This window comes from Hyla sarda, chromosome 13, assembly GCF_029499605.1.
Source record: "Hyla sarda isolate aHylSar1 chromosome 13, aHylSar1.hap1, whole genome shotgun sequence".
Classification (NCBI taxonomy): Eukaryota; Metazoa; Chordata; class Amphibia; order Anura; family Hylidae; genus Hyla; species Hyla sarda.
In genome coordinates, this window is record NC_079201.1 from 32,151,592 (window position 1) to 32,171,783 (window position 20,192).

Genomic DNA, 20,192 nt, shown 5'->3' on the forward strand with positions numbered 1-20,192 from the left:
AGCTGACCGCCGCATCTGAAGGGAAAGTGACACTAACCCGGCTGTTCAGTCGGGCTGTTCGGGACCACCACGATTTCACCCCGGCGGTCCCGAACAGCCCGACTGAATAGCCGGGTTAGTGCTTACAGGACACCGGGAGGGACCTTACCTGCCTCCTCGGTGTCTTCTCCGTTCAGGGATCCCCTGTATGGCCGGCGCTCTCCTTCCTCGTCATCACGTCGTCGCGTACGTGCGTCGGCGTGCGTAACGATGTGATGACGGCGACGGAGAGCGAGGATACCCGGCTGGCGGCAGAGACGTTCCGGAGCGACGGGGACAGCGATGGAGAGACATCCAGGGCAGCGGTGACGGGTCCGGAGCGGCGGGGACACGTGAGTATTACCTCCTATGCAGTGGTCTTCAATCTGCGGACCTCCAGATGTTGCAAAACTACAACTCCCAGCATGTTCGGACAGCCAACGGCTGTCCGGGCATGCTGGGAGTTGTAGTTTTGCAACATCTGAAGGTTCGCAGGTTGAAGACCACTATTGGGTTCGAAATCTTTAATTTTTTAGATTTTGCACCTAAAAATAGGGTGCGTCTTATACGCCGGTGCGTCCTATAGGGCGAAAAATACGGTACATTTCAGTTTCTCACCTTGGTTATTTTGCCACCACTAAAGTTTGCAAATCTTTTTAGTGACAGAGTGAGGACATTCGAGGCTCTGTGAATGCTGAATCTCTTTGTAGCCGGAACTTTCTTCTTACATCTTACCAAAAGAAGAGTAAATAAAGAATAGATATAAGCCGTACAAGAAGAAACAATGGCTGGTTGTGAGCAACTGAGTACTGCCCTGCTTAAAGGGGTTCTACAGGGAAAAAAAATGTTTTTATATATCAACTGGTTCCAGAAAGTTAAAGAGATTTGTAAATTACTTCTATTAAAAAATCTTAATCCTTCCAATAATTATCAGCTGCTGAAGTTGTTCTTTTCTGTCTGGCAATAGTGCTCTCTGCTGACATCTCTGCTTGTCTCGGGAACTGCACAGAGTAGAAGAGGTTTGCTATGGGGATTTGCTTCTACTCTGGACAGTTCCCGAGACAGGTGTCATCAGAGAGCACTTAGACAGAAAAGAACAACTCAACTTCAGCAGCTCATAAGTACTGAAAGGATTAAGATTTTTTAATAGAAGTAATTTACAAATCTGTTTAACTTTCTGGATCCAGTTGATTATATATATATATATATATATATATATATATATATATATATATATATATAAAGTTTAATAACCAGATTGCTTTTACTTGTAAAGGAGTGGAATTTTATGTTAAATGCAAATTGCCAAATTACATGATCATATATGTCTGAAAAGTGCAAGTTCACTTAAAGGGGTATTCCAGGCAAAAACTTTTTTTTATATCAACTGGCTCCGGAAAGTTAAACAGATTTGTAAATTACTTCTATTAAAAAAAAATCTTAATCCTTCCAATAGTTATTAGCTTCTGAAGTTTTCTGTCTGACTGCTCAATGATGATGTCACGTCCCGGGAGCTGTGCATGATGGGAGAATATCCCCATAGGAGCTGGACAGCTCCCGGGACGTGAGTCATCAGAGAGCAGTTAGACAGAAAACAGCAACTCAACTTCAGAAGCTAATATCTATTGGAAGGATTAAGATTTTTTAATAGAAGTAATTTACAAATCTGTTTAAGTTTCCGTAGCCAGTTGATATATAAAAAAAGGTTTTGCCTGGAATACCCCTTTAAAGGGGTACTCCAGCGTTCTGAACATTTTGTTCAGAACGCTCGGAGACGGAGGCCGTGATTTCGAGGCCTGCTGATGTCTGATCACGTGATCACGGCCATGCCCCCTCCATGCATGTCTATGAGAGGGGGCGTGTCTGATGACACGTCCCCTCCCATAGACATTCATGGAGGGGGCGTGGCGAGGCGTTACGTCACAATCACTGCCGCAGGAAGCTGCTGTTTGTTTAGAATGCCGGGTTCTGCGGGAGATCTCGGGGGGCCCCAGCAGCGGGACCCACGTGATCAGACATCTTATCCCCTATTCTTTTGATACGGGATATGATGTCTAGCAGCGGAGTACCCCTTTAAAGGCTGTAAGGGATAACGCTCTGTCCCCAATGGGGCATTGCTTATGTCTGTAAAGAGATCTGGCATAGCTGTCATGACAAGAGTAACACCGCAGGCCTCGAAATCTATACACTCATACATCGGAAAGGTCTTTAAAACCTACAGTGTGATTTGTCATGATTTCATTATAATACTTTATATATTTAGACTTCCTTCCAATTGTAAAGTGAGGCAGAAAATGTTCAGCTATATAAGGGATATTATTAATAAAGCATAAAATTAAACCCCACCACCGCTCATAGTAGGATTCTTACTTTGCACACATATAGGCATTTTCTCCACTCAAAACATCAGATCTTACAAACAGCTCCAGGGCACGAATTATGTTTGCTGAGTGCTGGAAAAAAAATAAAAAAACAGGCAAAAAAACAAAACAAAACAAAAAAATGGCAAAATATCAGAGAGGTTTTCCAAGGTTATAAAAAAATAAATACATTAAAACTTAAGATGCTTATTCAGAAATTTAAAGGGGTTTTCCAGGAAAAAAACTTTTTTTTTTTTATATCAACTGGCTCCAGAAAGTTAAACAGATTTGTAAATTACTTCTATTAAAAAAATCTTAATCCTTCCAATAATTATCAGCTGCTGAAGTTAAGTTGTTGTTTTCTGTCTGGCAACAGTGCTCTCTGCTGACATCTCTGCTTGTCTCGGGAACTGCACAGAGTAAAAGAGGTTTGCTATGGGGATTTGCTTCTAAAATGGGCGGTTCCTGAGACAGGTGTCATCAGAGAGCACTTAGACAGAAAAGAACAACTCAACTTCAGCAGCTCATAAGTACTGAAAGGATTAAGATTTTTTAATAGAAGTTATTTACAAATCTGTTTAACTTTCTGGAGCCAGTTGATATATAAAAACTTTTTTTCCGGGATAACCCCTTTAAAAAAAAGGTAGGGATGCACTGATTCCCCCTTTGTAAGACAGCATATGAGTACCAATACTTTTTTCTCCCTGATATCAATTACCAATACTTTTTGTTCTATTTACCCCAGTCACATATCTGTGAAGTCTCCCTTCTCGCCTTTCTTTCTACTTATTAGTCCCCTGACAAAACCAATACACTTAAAAGGGGTACTCCGCTGCTCAGGGTTTGAAACAAACCGTTCCGAACGCTGGAGCCAGCGCATCGGGAGCTTGTGATGTCATAGCCCCACCCCCTTTATGTCACGCCCGCCCCCTCAATGAAAGTCTATGGGAGGGGGCGTGACAGCGTCACGCCCCCTCCCATAGACTTGCATTGAGGGGCGGGACATCATGAGGGGGCGGGGCTATGACATCCCGAGCTCCCGGCTCCAGCTTTCAGAACAGTTTGTTCCAAATGCTGAGCAGCGGAGTACCCCTTTAAATACCATGACATACATATCATAATACAACTGTACACCAGGCTGTAGTCACATTTTAATGTTTCTATTTGCAAAACAACTGCAAGCCACTTTATTATATCATGGCATCTCTAAAGGCGCGTCCACACTGCAGACATACAGTCAGCGGGATTCCGGGGGCTGAATGTCCGCTTGCAGCGCGTGTCGCCAAAGTCATTGTCAGTATGACCCCGTGGACATGTGCAGTCTCATAGATGTCGTCTGTGGGAGTTTCGCACAAGTATGAACATGCTCATTCTTGGGGTGGATGTCCATTCTGCCGGCGGAATTCCGCTGTGGCGATTTTAGGGTGCGTTCACACGTGCGGATTTTCTGATGCAGATTTGAGTCAGCAGATTTTTCTGCCCCTTGAAGTTAATCGGCAGCAAATCTGAAGCAAAAATATGCACGTGTGGTGCACAGGGTAACAGTATCCCTGCCTGAATGTCCGTAGTGTGGAGGGGTACTTTCACACATGTGCATTTTGCTGCAGATTTTCCTACACATTAAAGTCAGTAGGTGGGGAAATCAGCAGCAGAAAATCTGCAGCAAATTGCACAATTGTGAACCTCCCCTTTAGAAGGATCAGATCTCAAGACAAGGCAGAGAGGAACCCCTTCCCTATCAGCTCTCTCAGATAAAGGTGCCTTTAAGAGTGTCTCCTGTTGATGTAGTCACAAAATACATGTTCTTATTCACAATACTACAAGGGTTCTTTACTGAATACTAAAAGCAAAATAGAGCAAAACATTTATCCTACAACATAAAGCAATTCACTGAGGGTCATGCAGGATCAACAGATATGCAAAGACATTTACACTACAGAATTGAAATCCCCATTACACACTCTCGAATCTGCCCTTATTTCATGCAGAATTTAAAGGGGTACTCTGGTGGAAAACATTTTTTTTTTAAATCAACTGGTGCCAGAAAGTTAAACAGATTTGTAAATTACTTCTATTAAAAAAATCTTTACCCTTCCAGTACTTATTAGCTGCTGAATAGTACAGAGGAAATTCTTTTCTTTTTGGAACACAGAACTCTCTGCTGACATCACGAGCACAGTGCTCTCTGCTGACACCTCTGTCCATTTTAGGAACTGTCCAGAGCAGCATGTGTTTGCTATGGGGATTTTCTCCTACTCCCACTCCTACTGGACAGAGGTGTCAGCAGAGAGCACTGTGCTCGTGATGTCAGCAGAGAGTTCTGTGTTCCAAAAAGAAAAGAATTTCCTCTGTAGGATTCAGCAGCTCATAAGTACTTGAAGGATTAATATTTTTTAATAAAAGTAATTAACAAATCTGTAATTAACAAATTTCTGGCACCAGTTGCTTAAAATTATTATTTTTTTTTTAAAAACCTATTCCAACGGAGTACCCCTGTAACCCCTTAACGACGCAGGACGTATATTTACGTCCTGCGCCGGCTCCCGCGATATGAAGCGGGATCGCGCCGCGATCCCGCATCATATCGCGTGGGTCCCGGCGCTAATCAACGGCCGGGACCCGCGGCTAATACCACACATCGCCGATCGCGGCGATGTGCGGTATTAACCCTTTAGAAGCGGCGGTCAAAGCTGACCGCCGCTTCTAAAGTGAAACTGAAAGTATCCCGGCTTCTCAGTCGGGCTGTTCGGGACCGCCGCGGTGAAATCGCGGCGTCCCGAACAGCTGATCGGACACCGGGAGGGCTCTTACCTGCCTCCTCGGTGTCCGATCGACGAATGACTGCTCCGTGCCTGAGATCCAGGCAGGAGCAGTCAAGCGTCGATAATGCTGATCACAGGCGTGTTAATACACACCAGTGATCAGCATAGAAGATCAGTGTGTGCAGTGTTATAGGTCCCTGTGGGACCTATAACACTGCAAAAAAAAAGGAAAAAAAGTGTTAATAAAGGTCATTTAACCCCTTCCCTAATAAAAGTTTGAATCACCCCCCTTTTCCCATAAGAAAAATAAAACAGTGTAAAAAAAAAAAAAAATAAACATGTGGTATCGCCGCGTGCGTAAATGTCCGAACTATAAAAATATATCATTAATTAAGCCGTACGGTCAATGGCGTACGCGCAAAAAAATTCCAAAGTCCAAAAAAGCGTATTTTGGTAACTTTTTATAACATTAAAAAATGAATAAAAAGTGATCAAAAAGTCAGATCAAAACAAAAATCATACCAATAAAAACTTCAGATCACGGCGCAAAAAATGAGTCCTCATACCGACCCGTACGTGGAAAAATAAAAAAGTTATAGGGGTCAGAAGATGACATTTTTAAACGTATAAATTTTCCTGCATGTAGTTATGATTTTTTCCAGAAGTGCGACAAAATCAAACCTATATAAGTAGGGTATCATTTTAACCGTATGGACCTACAGAATAATGATAAGGTGTAATTTTTACCAAAATATGCACTGCGTAGAAACGGAAGCCCCCAAAAGTTACAAAATGGCGTTTTTTTTTCGATTTTGTGGCACAATGATTTTTTTTTCCGTTTCGCCGTGCATTTTTGGGTAAAATGACTAATGTCACTGCAAAGTAGAATTGGCGACGCAAAAAATAAGCCATAATATGGATTTTTAGGTGGAAAATTGAAAGGGTTATGATTTTTTAAAGGTAAGGAGGAAAAAACGAAAGTGCAAAAACGGAAAAACCCTGAGTCCTTAAGGGGTTAAAAAAAAATAAAAAAGGTTTCCACCGGAGTAATCCCCTTTAATGGGGTACTGCGCCCCTAACATCTTATGGGGGTAAGATGTCAGATCCCCGGGATCTCTGCTGCAGCACCCCGCTATCATTACTGCACACCCCGCTCTGTGCATAATGACGCGCAATACAGGGGCCGGAGCATCGTGATGTCACGGCTCCGCTCCCCCCGTGTCGTCATGGCCCGCCCCTTAATACAAGTCTATGGGAGGGGGCGTGGTGGCCGTCACGTCCCCTCCCATAGACTTGCATTAAGGGGGCAGGCTGTGATGTCACGAGGGGGCGGAGCAGTGACGTCTCAATGCTCCGGCCCCTGTATTGTGCGTCATTACACACAGAGCGAGTTTGCTCTGTGCAGTAATGATAGCGGGGTGCTGCAGCAGAGATCCTGGGGGTCCCCAGCGGCGGGACCCCTGCGATCAGACATCATATCCCCTATCCTTTGGATAGGGGATAAGATGCTAGGAGCAGAGTACCCCTTTAACCATGGAAATAAGTGTTGAAAAAAAAAAATCCCACTGAACAAAAAGGGGTTCAACCGCAGAATTCTACTAAAAGAAAGAACCATGTCCTTTCTTTTAGCGGAATACAGATTGTGGACATTCCGCAGTGTAAACAGGTCATTGGAAATGACATTGACACTAGAGATGAGCCAACTTACAGTGAATTCGATTCGTCACGAACTTCTCGGCTCGGCAGTTGATGACTTTTCCTGCATAAATTAGTTCAGCTTTCAGGTGCTCCCGTGGGCTGGAAAAGGTAAATAGGAGACTCTTTTCTAGGACTGTATCCACCTTTTCCTGCCCACCGGAGCACCTGAAAGCTGAACTAATTTATGCAGGATAAGTCATCAACTGCCGAGCCGAGAAGTTCGTGACGAATCGAATTTACTGTAAGTTCGCTCCTCTCTAATTGACACCAATACTAGCTTCATGCGGTGGTATTTCCAAGCAGAATTCTGATCGGAAGTTCTGTAGTGTACACGGTCCCTTGGGGATCAATCGTAGGTGTTCAAAAACAAGGTAAAAATGATATCGTTAATCAAAATATGGATACAGATCATACAGACAGAAAGGTGAAAACTTACCCTTATCTCCAGCGCAATGTCCAGATATGGGTCAAACGTGTCAGAGACACTCTTACAAACTGAACATTTTACTAAAAGAGAAGACAGTTTTTATAGGACCAACATAGTTTCAACATGCCTATGTTCTTATATGAAAGATTTCCTCACTCACCTCGAGAACGCAGATAACCTCCAAAGATCTGATGAACTAGAGTTGTCGCTTGACTTTGGCGATCCAGCCTAGGAAAAAAAAAAAACACACAGCGTTATCCTTCAAAACTTTAAAAAAAAAAAGCAAAAAAAAAAAAAAAACATTCAACCCTATATCAGAGAAAATGTGTTGGTAAACTGTGTCTGATTGGTACAAGACAAAGCTGTCTAATGTTTTTTGCGTTGGCGATTGAGCGTTTGTCCTCTGCCAGGATGACTCCATACCAAGTATTCAGATAGGGCAGTGTTTCCCAACCAGGGTGCCTCCAGCTGTTGCGAAACTACAACTCCCAGCATGCCCGGACAGCCGTTGGCTGTCCGGGCATGCTGGGAGTTGTAGTTTCGCAACAGCTGGAGGCACCCTGGTTGGGAAACACTGAGATAGGGAGTGAGGTAGACGTACAAGAAAGGTAAAGGATGAGATCATATAGAATATAGACCCACTCTATCTATCTAAACAACTACCTAACACTATAGCTTGTCACCTGGTCAGGGTGCGTTCACACGGCCGTCTGTCCCCGTTTTTTTTTTTTTTTACCATTCATGTCAATGGGCTTTTTTTTTTTTTTTTTTTTTTTTTTACAATCCGTTTACATCCATTTGTATCAGTCTGCGCTCATTTCCGTGTTTTTGACGGCTGAAAAAAAACGGCACATGCAGTATTTTTTCTTCCGTCAAAAAAACCTGATACAGTAAATTTAACATTGAAGTCTATGGAAAACGGATGAGCCTTTAATGTCATCCGTTTTTTCAATCCATTTTTTTTTACTTCTGAGCATGCCCAGAACAAAAAAAAAGGTTTTTTTTTGTTTATTAACTGAACAATAACGGATCATAACGGATAACATCCGTTTGCATCCATTATAGTCAGTTTTTTTTTTAACCCCTTAACGCACCAGGATGTACATTTACGTCCTGTGTATGACCACGAGCATCGGAGTGGCGCTCGTGTCATACACGGCAGGTTCCGGTTGCTATCAGCAACCGGGGACCCGCCGGTAATAGCCGACATCCGCGATCGCGTGGATGTCCGCCATTAACCCCTCAGATGCCATGATCAGTACAGATCACGGCATCTGCGGCAATGCGCACATTAAAATAGATCCGGCAATCCGATCATCTGTAATGGTGAACGGAGGTCCCCTCACCTGCCTCCATCCGTCTCCCGGCGTCTCCTGCTCTGGTTTGAGATCGAGCAGACCAGAGCAGAAGATAGCCGATAATACTGATCAGTGCTATGTCCTATACATAGCACTGAACAGTATTAGCAATCAAAGGATTGCTATAGATAGTCCCCTATGGGGACATAAAAAGTGTAAAAATAAAAGTTGAAAAATTTAAAAATAAAAAAGTATTAAAAAAAAGTAAAAAATCCCCTCCCCCAATAAAAATGAAAATTGTCAGTTTTTCCCATTAACCCCCAAAAAGCGTACATTTAAGAAAAAAAATTTTTATAAAACTTTTGGTATCGCTGCGTGCGTAAACGTCCGATCTATCACAATATGTTAATGATCCCGTACGGTGAAAGGCATAAATGTAAAAAATTTAAAAAAGCAGATGCAGCTTTTTTTGTCACATTTTATTCCCAAAAAAAATAAATAAAAATTATCTAAAAGTTTTATATATGCAAATGTGGTATCAATAAAAAGTACAGATGATGGCGCAAAAAATGAGCCGTCATATCGCCCTATATACAGAAAAATGAAAAAGTTATATGTGGTCAAAATAGGGCGATTTTAGATTACTGATTTTGTACAAAAAATTTTAGATTTTTTTTAAGCGGTACAAAAATATAAAAGTATCTAGCCATGGGTATCATTTTAATCGTATTGACCCACAGAAGAACGAACACATGTCCTTTTTACCGTAAAGTGTGAAAACAAAACCCTCCAAAATGTGCAAAATTGTGGTTTTCATTAAAATTTCCTCCCTAAAAAAAATTATTTTTTGGGTTCGTCGTACATTTTATGCTAAAATGAGAGGTTTCATTACAAAGTACAATTGGTCACGCAAAAAAACTAGCCCTTATATGGGTCTGTAGATGGAAATATATAGGAGTTATGGATTTTAGAAGGGGAGGAGGAAAAAATGAAAACACAAAAATAAAATTGGCCGTGTCCTTAAGGTGAAAATGGGCTTGGTCCTTCAGGCAGGGATGTGGAAATCCTATCGCTCGACGCCCGGGACAAGTAGTTTTGGGCGCCGGGCAGGTGAATTTGTCATGGATTTAGCCCTGTCTCGGGTTAGCAAGGACAGACCGACTTCCCCCTTATTTTTCTTTCATGCCAGTGTGAGGCGCAGGAGCTGATGCAAGTCTACACCTCACACCAGCGCTCAGAGTGTATGGAGGGGGCAGCAGCCCCCAGCTGATTTCAGTAGCCGGGGGCCGCTGCTCAACCCCAATCCGCCTGTGCAGTGCAGTCTAACCTCCTTCATACAAACAAATCCACCCCAGCCCCGTGCAGTGCGTCCTCTCCCCCCCCCCCCTGCTCTGTGTTTTCCCCGTGCAAACTTGCAGCCTCTCCATGGTAGATTAGGTCCTGTGGAGACAGAGCAGGGGGGGGTGGGGACGGAGCTGTGTGCGGGGGAGGGGGATGGAGCTGTGTACCGAGCTGTGTGCGGGGGATGGAGCTGTGTCCTGAGCTGTGTTCGTCCTCGCTCTCCCCCTGCTTCTTGTGTAATGTAGAGCGGAGGGTGTGAAGCTCAGGTGAGGAGGCCAAGCATGCAGGCGGCGGGAAGGGTGCTTGTATATGTATGTAATGTATAATTAGGGGGGGTGTATCAGCGGCGGGTATATGTATGATGTGTGCATATGTATGGTGTCTGTGTATATATGATGTGTGTATGATGTCTGTGTATATATGGTGTCTGTATGATGTCTGTGTATATATGGTGTGTGTATGATGTCTGTGTATATATGATGTGTATGATGTCTGTGTATATATATAAGTGCGTATATATGTGAATAAGGCCCTTTCCTAATAAAAGTTCTGATAATGAATGGTTCCGATAAAAACTACAGATCACGGCACATAAGATTACCCTCATACATCCCTGTATATGGAAAAATTGGCGTTATAGGGGTCAGATGGGGGGGGGGGCTTGCCTCGGGTGTAAAAGGAGCTAGCTACAGCTCTCCCTCCGCTAATAGCCAGGCATGCTGCGATCACTGTGTCCGCTATTAAACCATTAGATCAGCGCTGTCTAAGTTGACAGCAGCAGTGTCTAAAGGGATCCTATAACCATCCCTGGTGGTCTAGTGGGGGGGGGGGGGGGATCGTATTATTTTGGTTGAAATTATTTCATCTACCAGGACAAGTGGATTTTCTTGAGGGACAAGTAGATTGTGTTCCGCTTTAGTCCCTTGGACAAGTAGTTTTTTTTTATTTTATTTCCACACCCCTGTTCAGGGGTTAAAGTCTGTTTTTTTTGACGGGAGAAGAACGGGACGGGTCTACACTGCCATGTGAATTCAGCCTAAGAAGCATTAGAAACAGGGTCACCTCCGCTATCTACCTGTGTATGTTTAGGTTAGTGAGGGTGACCCTGCTGTAAGTTTTTTTCAAAGACAGCGCCCTATTTGTCTCCACCTTGGGTGTGGTATTACAATTTGGCTCTGTTCACTTCAATGGAGCCAAGCTGCAGAACCACACCCAACCTGGAAGCCTTTGAAAGAAAAAAGGCCTTTTTTTTTTTTATTCCTGGAATACCCCTTTAATCTTCTCAAGTTTATTATTCTTCCTAAATGTCTCTTCCTTCTGGAGCACTCTTCTACCTCGGTCCCTAAATTGATTATACAAAAGCTTCTCTTATGACTGGATTAGGGGTAGTGCTAGGGCCAAGCTTGGTATTGACAAACTGCAAAGACCACCAAAGACCACCTCACCAGGCTGAATACACTCTCCCTGACCTCTCTCTTTACGATTTAGCAGGTCAGCCGCGCTACTAACACTCTTTCACTTGGATCCTGTCTAAGTTTAAATTGTAAGCATTTTGTTTTTTATTCCTCCCCTTCTAAAAAGTGCAAAAAAAAATTAAAATAAAACCTGTTGTCCTTAAAGCGTACCCGTCAGATTAATATATCTGATTAATCTATCACTCAGTACCTAATCCTGACCATGTACATCTTTATTTATTTTTTATTACACTTTTAATTTAGCTCACTAGTCTGAATTCCCCTGTAAGGGAGGGGGCGTGGCCTCACTGTGTAGGTCTCCGCCCCCTCCCTCAGTATGCTGTCTGCTCACATATCCCCTAGCATTAACAAAACTACAACTCCCAGCTTGTCCTCACTGACAGTAGCCGGACACAAGCTGACAGTGGGAGGATTTTCCCTCCAGCTATAGGACTTGCGCTCACAACTGTCAATCAAGGAAGTGTGTCCATGACATGGGTGATGACTCATGGACACAGCAGGACTAGTATGTGTCCAAGCAGGCAGGAGGGGCAGTTGTTTGACTGGCTTTTTCTGTATGAAATACTGCAAATTTTCCAATGGAAGCAATTGCAATACCTATTTGTTATACATGCTTTACGACATATCAAAAGTTTTTGTATCTGACAGTGCCCATTTAAAGGAAATCTGTCACCAGTGTCACCTGCACTAACCTGTCAGTACTGACAGATAGTGCAGGTGACACTGATGACAACGTTACTTACCTTGTCCCGTTCCATGGCGGGGATCTTTGGTAATCTCCTCCATTAGCTCCGCTCCGGGGACCCGGCTTGGGGCACGGGCGGAGCTTAGTGACGTCACCGCTTCTGTTCTCTCACAGCGGGACCCAGCAGGGAGCAGCAGCGGTGACGTTACTAAGCTCCGCCCATGCCCCAGGCTGCTGCTGCTCTCTGCTGGGTCTCGCAGCAGCGGTGATGTCAGTAAGCTCCGCCCGTGCCCCAAGCCGGCTGCCGGGACTGGAGCTAATGGAGGAAATTACCGAAGATCGCCACCACGGAACAGGAAAAGGTAAGTACCGTTGTCATCAGTGTCACCTGCACTGTCGGAACCGACAGGTTAGTGCAGGTGACACTGGTGACAGATTTCCTTTAAGGGGTTAAAACATATGAGAATTGCTAAAAGCTGACCAACTAAGAGCAGCCCTAGTGCCCTATTTGGTAGGATTCCAGGCACAGTATATAGCATTGAATATGAAAGATGTTTACAGGAAGCTCCTAGCACTTAATAGAAATATATATTTCTTTTATCATCACATTCTTATTATGGGGCATTGACTGCGGAATGAAGGGGGGGGGGGGGGGACTTGATTTTTTTTATTCTAGCAGAGGGCCACAACAAAATGTTAAAAAAAAATATAATAATTGGAAGGGACTTAAGACTTTCTAAATGCACCGTAATATCTCAGACAGCAACAATGAGCTGTGAATGATTGCTATCATGACAAATAATCAGACATTTTTCTCTCAGACAGATTGAAAAATCTGGGCCACTATATAGATAAGTTATCATTATAGTCTTCAATTAATACAACACTTTTAGATTCATTTGTTTAAAGTTTCCAACTGGAGACACAAACTCTGACTATGAAATAAGGCTAAAAAAATTAAATAAAAAATAAATAAATAAATAAATAAATAAATAAAACAAAACATCTAAATAAAGTTTTGTTTTTTTGGAGCCTTACTTGGCATATCCGTTCAAACAAGCCTTTTGCATGGCATCAATTGTGTACCGCAGGAACTCATGTGCATCCTCTTGGCTCCCAAATCGGAAATGACGGGCAATTTCTATCGTTAGAAATAATAAAAGTAGGACAGATTAGTACAGGACATTAGGAGGCCAGCTCAACCCTGACTCCTAGCCAAGCGCATGCAGTGAAGGATAAAAATCTTAATCCTTCCAGTACTTATTAGCTGCTGAATACTACAGAGGAAATTTTTTTTTTTTTTTTGGAACACAGAGCTCCCTGCTGAATCACAAGCACAGTGCTCTCTGCTGACATCTCTGTCCATTTTAAGAACTGTCCAGTTCTATTTTTAATAGAAGTAATTTACAAATCGGTTTAACTTTCTGGCACCAAATCATTAAAAAAAAAAAAACAAACAAAGTTTTCCACTGGGGGTAACACTTTAATTGAGCCGACCGGAGTCAGATAGTGACTCTGGTCGGCTCATTTTTGCCCCGTATCCGCTTTTGTGACCGGACTGGATAGGGGATAAGATGTCCAGTACTCCTGATCCTATGACAGAGGCAATAATAACTAAAGTGAACCAACAATCCAAAGGCAGCAAGAAAACCGGCACTACAAAAAACAACCGCACTAATAGAAATGTCCAGGCACCTGGGATGCACTAGTATAATCGCAACTGGAACCATGGATGGCGCTAACGCGAAGAAAAAGTCCATTGAAGTAATAATAAACTGTACATAGAATATGAATCGGAGCACTCACCCAATCACATCCGGTGAGATGTTATTCTCTTTGGATGGTAGCGGGGAGGTGGTAGATGGTAACGAGGGAGTTCAGACGCTGGGCACGGACCGTGTCACGCCGCTTGGCGCTTCGTCAGGCCTCACGGCCTGACGAAGCGACAAGCTGCGTGACACGGTCCGTGCCTAGCGTCTGAACTCCCCCGTTACCATCTAAAGAGAATAACATCACGTAAGTTACTGGAACCAGAAGTGATTGGGCGAGTGCGCCGATTCATATTCTATGTACAGTTAATAACTAAAGTGAATTAAATAAATATCTGAAGTAAAAAAAAAAAAAAAAAAGTTAAAAAAAACTCAATATCTACTCCCTATTAGTTGTTATAAAAACATACATTTCATACAAGTTCTTACTTTTCAGTTCACGAATAAAAGAAACTGGCTTGATCGAATTTCCACTGTTGGCAAAGGCTTGAATCAGATGGTTTTGCATAATGCACAGCATACAGAATCCACCCTGTGGACCTGAAAAGAAGAGAGGAAGGTTTTATAACTGCGCTCTCTAAAAAGAAAAGTCCTTTATCATTAGAATGCAGAAATCATTAAAAAGGGACGAGTCAACACTGGAAGCATACCCCCATACCTTACCCCCATCCGAGGAAGATTTGTTAGCCAGGATTCCAGAGATTCGCTCTCTCGAGTCACTCACGGCCTCCTCAAACAATACTGTTCCACTGTTTCTTTCTGTGTGGGACCCGTGGGATAGATTCACGGACAGGCAACGTCCTTAACCTCTAGCCTCTCTCCTGGTTTTTTTGGCTGCGCTCTTTCCCTATCTCTCTCTTTATGGTTCCTTATTCCTTCGTGTTATGGGGTGTGCCCCCCTCCCTTCCTGTGGTCTGTTGGTGTTGTACTCCCCATTCCTCCTGTCCTTTCCCGCTTTCCCTCGTCCCATCCCCTAATTTTTCCTTGTAGTACTGGAATAGCTGGAATTGGAGCTTATATACTGTAGCTTTACTCGTGTTTTCTGTAATCGCTTTGTTCCACCTTGATACATGTTTCATAATATGTTTTTATTATTATTGTCTTGTGCTATGGGGGACCTGTTTTCCCCAGATTTTGTCATTGTATGTTCCCTACCTTGAAAATTTAATGAAAATTACAGTTTAAATAAAAAAATTAAACAAAAGGGACGTGTCCCTGGATGTGTCACTTGACATACTTGAAGGCCTCATATAAAACTAGCCAGTCACTAACAGAACCTGGACTACCATTTCTACTTAAGCTAAACTTTACCACAAATATCCACAAAAAATAGCTAAAAGATATCTTTATTAAATAACAAAATTACAAAAAGAGTCCAAAATATTAAAAAACAGCAAACCATTCAGGTTAAAGGGTCTCCAATATCGGAGTACTCCAATGGGTCAATCCCCAAATTTTTATCCTGACGCGTTTCCCCGTATACAGATACGATTCATCAGGGGTAATGAACCAAGATGTGTATGTGTGTATGTATGTATAATATATATATATATATATATATATATATATATATATATATATATATATACACATATAGAGATAGATAGAGATGGAGATATTAAGAAGTATAGATATACTGTTTGTACGTACTATTCCACTCTACATAACAAAATAGCACACAAAGTACATAGATGGCACATAAATAACACATAAATGGCATAAAAAATGGCACATAGCTGACAAGAACATTGTTAATTATCTTACCTTAAATGGGCACTGTCACAAACTTTATTTTTTGATATGTTGTAGTACTTATGCACTACAACATCTCTCTAATATATTGTCATTATTTTTTGGGGGGGACAATCAGGGTGAAATTTACATTTAAAAACCGGCCACTAGGGGTCACCCTCCTAGTGGCCAGCTGCAGCCTGGCGTGACGTCACACCTGAAAAAGGACTGATTTTGGCCTGGCAATCAGTCCTTTTTCATTTAGGCTGCTCTCGCTCCCTGCCTGTCAATCAGACAGGCGGGAGCGAGCGCATTGGCTCCCCGGCCATTGGCTGGGAGGCCACTCTTCCCGCACAAGTCGTCGCCGCCGCTGTCCCTGCATGGGTTTTGTGATGGAGGGAACGGGGTATTGGGGGGGGGGGGGTTGACGGAGGGAACGGGCTAGCGCCGCATGGCACTAACTTCTAGTTCATCTACACAGCCTCCAGCTGTTTCACCCTGTGTAGATAAACTAAGGGCGGAAGTGTTGTCCCCAGCAGGCATCAGTGACGTGGTGGAAGTCTGCACACTACAGTGAGCACACTACCAGGCAGACAAAAAGTTATTTTTAATATAGTAAAAAGAAAAATTTAAAACAGGGAGGGGGTTAGGGATAGATTGGCAATAGGCAGGGACAGAAAAAAAAATATAGGATGGTGGGAGCTACCCTTTAACAATGTTCTTGTCAGCTATGTGCCATTTTTTATGCCATTTATGTGCTATTTATGTGTTATTTATGTGCCATCTATGTACTTTGTGTGCTATTTTGTTATATAGAGTGGAATAGTACGTACAAACAGTATATCTATACTTCTTAATATCTCCATCTTGGTTCATTACCTCTGATGAACAGTATCTTTATCTGTATACGGGGAAACGCGTCAGGATTAAAATTTGGGGATTGACCCATTGGAGTACTCCGATACTGGAGACCCTTTAACTTGAATGGTTTGCAGTTTTTTAAATATTTTGGACTTTTTTGTCATTTTGTTATTTAATAATGATATTTGTAGCTATTTTTTGTGGATATTTGTGGTTTCTTATATAAAACTAGCCCTAATCTGTATCTGTCTTACTTAGGAAAATCAGATTGTAACCCCATTGGGGACAGAAAACTGAGCTACTACAGAAGAAGAGCCCACGCCAGAAGTAGCAAGAGCCAAATGCAATACACAGCAGGGCTACTGCCACATTGGCAGGGATAACCCAAATCCTAACTGTGTAACCCCTAAGATGCCAAGGTCAATGCAGTTTGCAGCATCCAAGTGGTTTACAGAAAGAAGGGGCTCCATTGACAGCCCATTGGACCTTTTTACAAAATGTTGAAAGGATTTCAGTAGGATGCTATGGCACCTAAGAATGGCCCCCAGCTGTCATCTTAGCACTGATAAAAGGCCCTGCCCAACAAAGTAGTTTCTGGTATTACTGCAAACATAAAAACCCGCAGAGCATAGTTAGCATTTCATTACAGGGGTTCTGTGGAAAAAAAAAATATTTTTTTTTTAAATCAACTGGTGCCAGAAAGTTAAACAGATTTGTAAATTACTTCTATTAAAAAAAATCTTAATCCTTCCAGTACTTATTAGCTGCTGAATACTACAGAGGAAATGCTTTTCTTTTTGGATCACAGTGCTCTCTGCTGACATCTCTGTCCATTTTAGGAACTGTCCAGAGCAGCATATGTTTTCTATGGGGATTTTCTCCTACTCTGGACAGTTCCTTCAATGGACAGAGATGTCAGCAGAGAGCACTGTATTCCACAAAGAACAGAATTTCCTCTGTAGTATTCAGCAGCTAATGAGTACTGGAAGGATTAAGATTTATAAATAGAAGTAATTTACAAATCCGTTTAACTTTCTGGCACCAGTTAATTTAAAAAAAAAAAAAAAATGTTTTCCAGTGGAGTACCCCTTTAATGAATATCCGTAACTTTTTATCCAGCAGCGACAGGCAAGTGAATTCTCAATTATTTACTGCATGTATCCTAATAATCGACAGACCACTGGAAACAGCATGCCTGTCGATATGCTATGCTGCCCTAGGTAAGGACATTATAAGTTATGTGACAGGTTCCCTTTATTGGGTATTTTTCAAAATTATAACCAAAGCTAGGTTCACACTGCCACTGTGTTCCGCTAAAGCAGTGGTCACAAACTGTGGCCCTCTAGATGTAGCAAAACTTCAACTCCCAGCATGCACGGACAGCCAACGGCTGTCCGGGCATGTTGGGAGTTGAAGTTTTGCAACATCTGGAGGGCCACAGTTTGAGAACCCTGTGCTAAACGAAGCTCTGTTGCGCAATCTTTTGGAAATTGGGAGTAGAGCAGAGAAGGAAAAAAAAAATACGGATCTCTTTTCTCTGCTCAACTCCTATAAAATACTGGACACCCAACCCAATTCAACACAAGAATGCGAAGCTTGTCTTGCCTTTTCAAAGGATAGGCAATCAGTGGGGGTCCAACTGCTGGGACCACAACCATTCATAAGACTGGTGATCCCTTGTCCCCATAAGAAGGGATTGGAGGTCATGCATGCTACCACTCCATTCACTCGTGGTGAAACTGCTGAAAACAGCCTAGCACTTTTTTCAGCCATCTTTGTCAGTCTCATAGGGCATGAATGGGATTAAAGGCAGGTACTCTGGAGGAAAACATAAAAAAAAAAAATATATAAAAATAAAAAAAAATAATAAAAAATCAACTGGTGCCAGAAAGTTAAACAGATTTGTAAATTAGTTCTATTAAAAATTCTTAATCCTTCCAGTACTTAGTAGCGGCTGTATACTACAGAGGAAATTCTTTTCTTTTGGGATTTCTTTTCTGTCACGACCACAGTGCTCGCTGCTGACACCTCTGTCCATTTTTAGGAACTGTCCAAAGCAGCATAGGTTTGCTATGGGGATTTTCTCTTGCTCTGGACAGTTCCTGACATGGACAGAGGTGTCAGCCGAGAGCACTGTGGTGGTGACAGAAAAGAAATCCAAAAAGAAAAGAACTTCCTCTGTAGTATACAGCAGCTGATAAGTACTGGAAGGATTAAGAATTTTTTAATAGAAGTAATTTACAAATCTCTTAAACTTTCTGGCACCAGTCGATTAAAAAAATAAAAAAAATAAAAAAAGTTTACCACTTTCCATGCAGCAACGTATAGGTCTACTGCACTGTTTCCAGTGATGTTTTGTCGGGCAGGAGGTGTCTGCTTAGCCAATCAATGGACTAAGCAGGAAGTTACTATCTGCCCAAAATATCACAGGAACCGAAACCTAAGCGGGGACAGGAGGACTGCAAAGTGGCACCAGCAGGAGAGGTAAGTATTCAGTAGTTTGACAGCACAGGGAGGCAGACCACAGTACAACAATAATGTCTGTAAAACCCCTTTAAAAAGGGGTTATCCAGGAGAAAACTTTTTTTATATATCAACTGGCTCCAGAAAGTTAAACATATTTGTGAATTACTTCTATTAACCCCTTAACGACGCAGGACGTAAATGTACGTCCTGGTGCGGTGGTACTTAACGCACCAGGACGTACATTTACGTCATAAGCATAACCGCGGGCATCGGAGCGATGCCCGTGTCATGCGCGGCTGATCCCGGCTGCTGATCGCAGCCAGGGACCCGCTGGCAATGGCCGACGCCCGCGATCTCGGGCCGAGGCAGAACATCGCGGCGGCCGGCGATAGGCTGAGCGCCATGTGACGCTTCGTTACACACGGAAGTATGAAGAAGATGGACCGGAGGACCCATCAGCTGTAGTGGCGCTCTGCGGGAACCCAGGAAGGTGAGAGATGGTTTATTTTCATTTATTTTGCAGCCCGGGCAGGAATACTCTGCACCAGAGTACTCCTTTAACTTTCTGGAGCCAGTTCATATATATAAAAAATAAATAAATAAATAAATAAAGTTTTTTTCTGGAATACCCCTTTAATTGGTGTTCTAGAACATAAGTGTGAAGTAGGATTTTTAGTATTCATGAATGTAAAAGTACTTACAGTTACGGGTATGCTCTTTAGATAATAGGTAATTAGCTAAAGGAGGAGTATATGTCAGACACTGGACAGTAGAATTCAGAAAACAAGTGTTTCCCAAATTTTGAAGGCCGGCTCCCACCCTGGAGACGCGCTCCCATTTCATGGATAACTTCTCCACCGGAAAGAGAACCTTCTGAGGATGTGGAATTCCATCTGAGCTACTAGATGCAAAGTCAATGCCTGGAACAAACAAAAATAAAAATGTAGTCCAAACCTTGCACTTCCTATGTACTGTATATTAACCCCTTAAGGACTCAGCCCATTTTGGCCTTAAGGACTCAGACAATTTAATTTTTACGTTTTCATTTTTTCCTCCTCGCCTTCTAAAAATCATAACTCTTTTATATTTTCATCCACAGACTAGTATGAGGGCTTGTTTTTTGCGCGACCAGTTGTCCTTTGTAATGACATCACTCATTATATCATAAAATGTATGGCGCAACCAAAAAACACTATTTTTGTGGGGAAATTAAAACGAAAAACGCAATTTTGCTAATTTTGGAAGGTTTCGTTTTCACGCCGTACAATTTATGGTAAAAATGACGTGTGTTCTTTATTCTG

At 42.4% G+C, this 20,192-nt stretch overlaps 2 protein-coding genes across 3 annotated transcripts in view; one reads left to right on the top strand and one right to left on the bottom strand.

Annotated features, from left to right (window-relative positions):
• The window catches only part of USP36 (ubiquitin specific peptidase 36), a 116,336-nt gene that overhangs the window by 33,965 nt on the left and 62,179 nt on the right, over positions 1-20,192 (bottom strand). For both annotated transcript variants that reach the window (XM_056549881.1, XM_056549880.1), the window contains exons 3-9: positions 19,593-19,811; positions 14,263-14,373; positions 13,103-13,205; positions 7,426-7,493; positions 7,275-7,345; positions 2,389-2,471; positions 637-748 (exon numbers count right to left, since the gene is read on the bottom strand). In XM_056549881.1, the coding sequence (XP_056405856.1) occupies positions 637-748; positions 2,389-2,471; positions 7,275-7,345; positions 7,426-7,493; positions 13,103-13,205; positions 14,263-14,373; positions 19,593-19,811 (767 nt within the window). The remainder of the gene's footprint in view (positions 1-636; positions 749-2,388; positions 2,472-7,274; positions 7,346-7,425; positions 7,494-13,102; positions 13,206-14,262; positions 14,374-19,592; positions 19,812-20,192) is intronic.
• The window catches only part of LOC130297424 (trichohyalin-like), a 90,284-nt gene that overhangs the window by 28,060 nt on the left and 42,032 nt on the right, over positions 1-20,192 (top strand). The window lies entirely within an intron of this gene.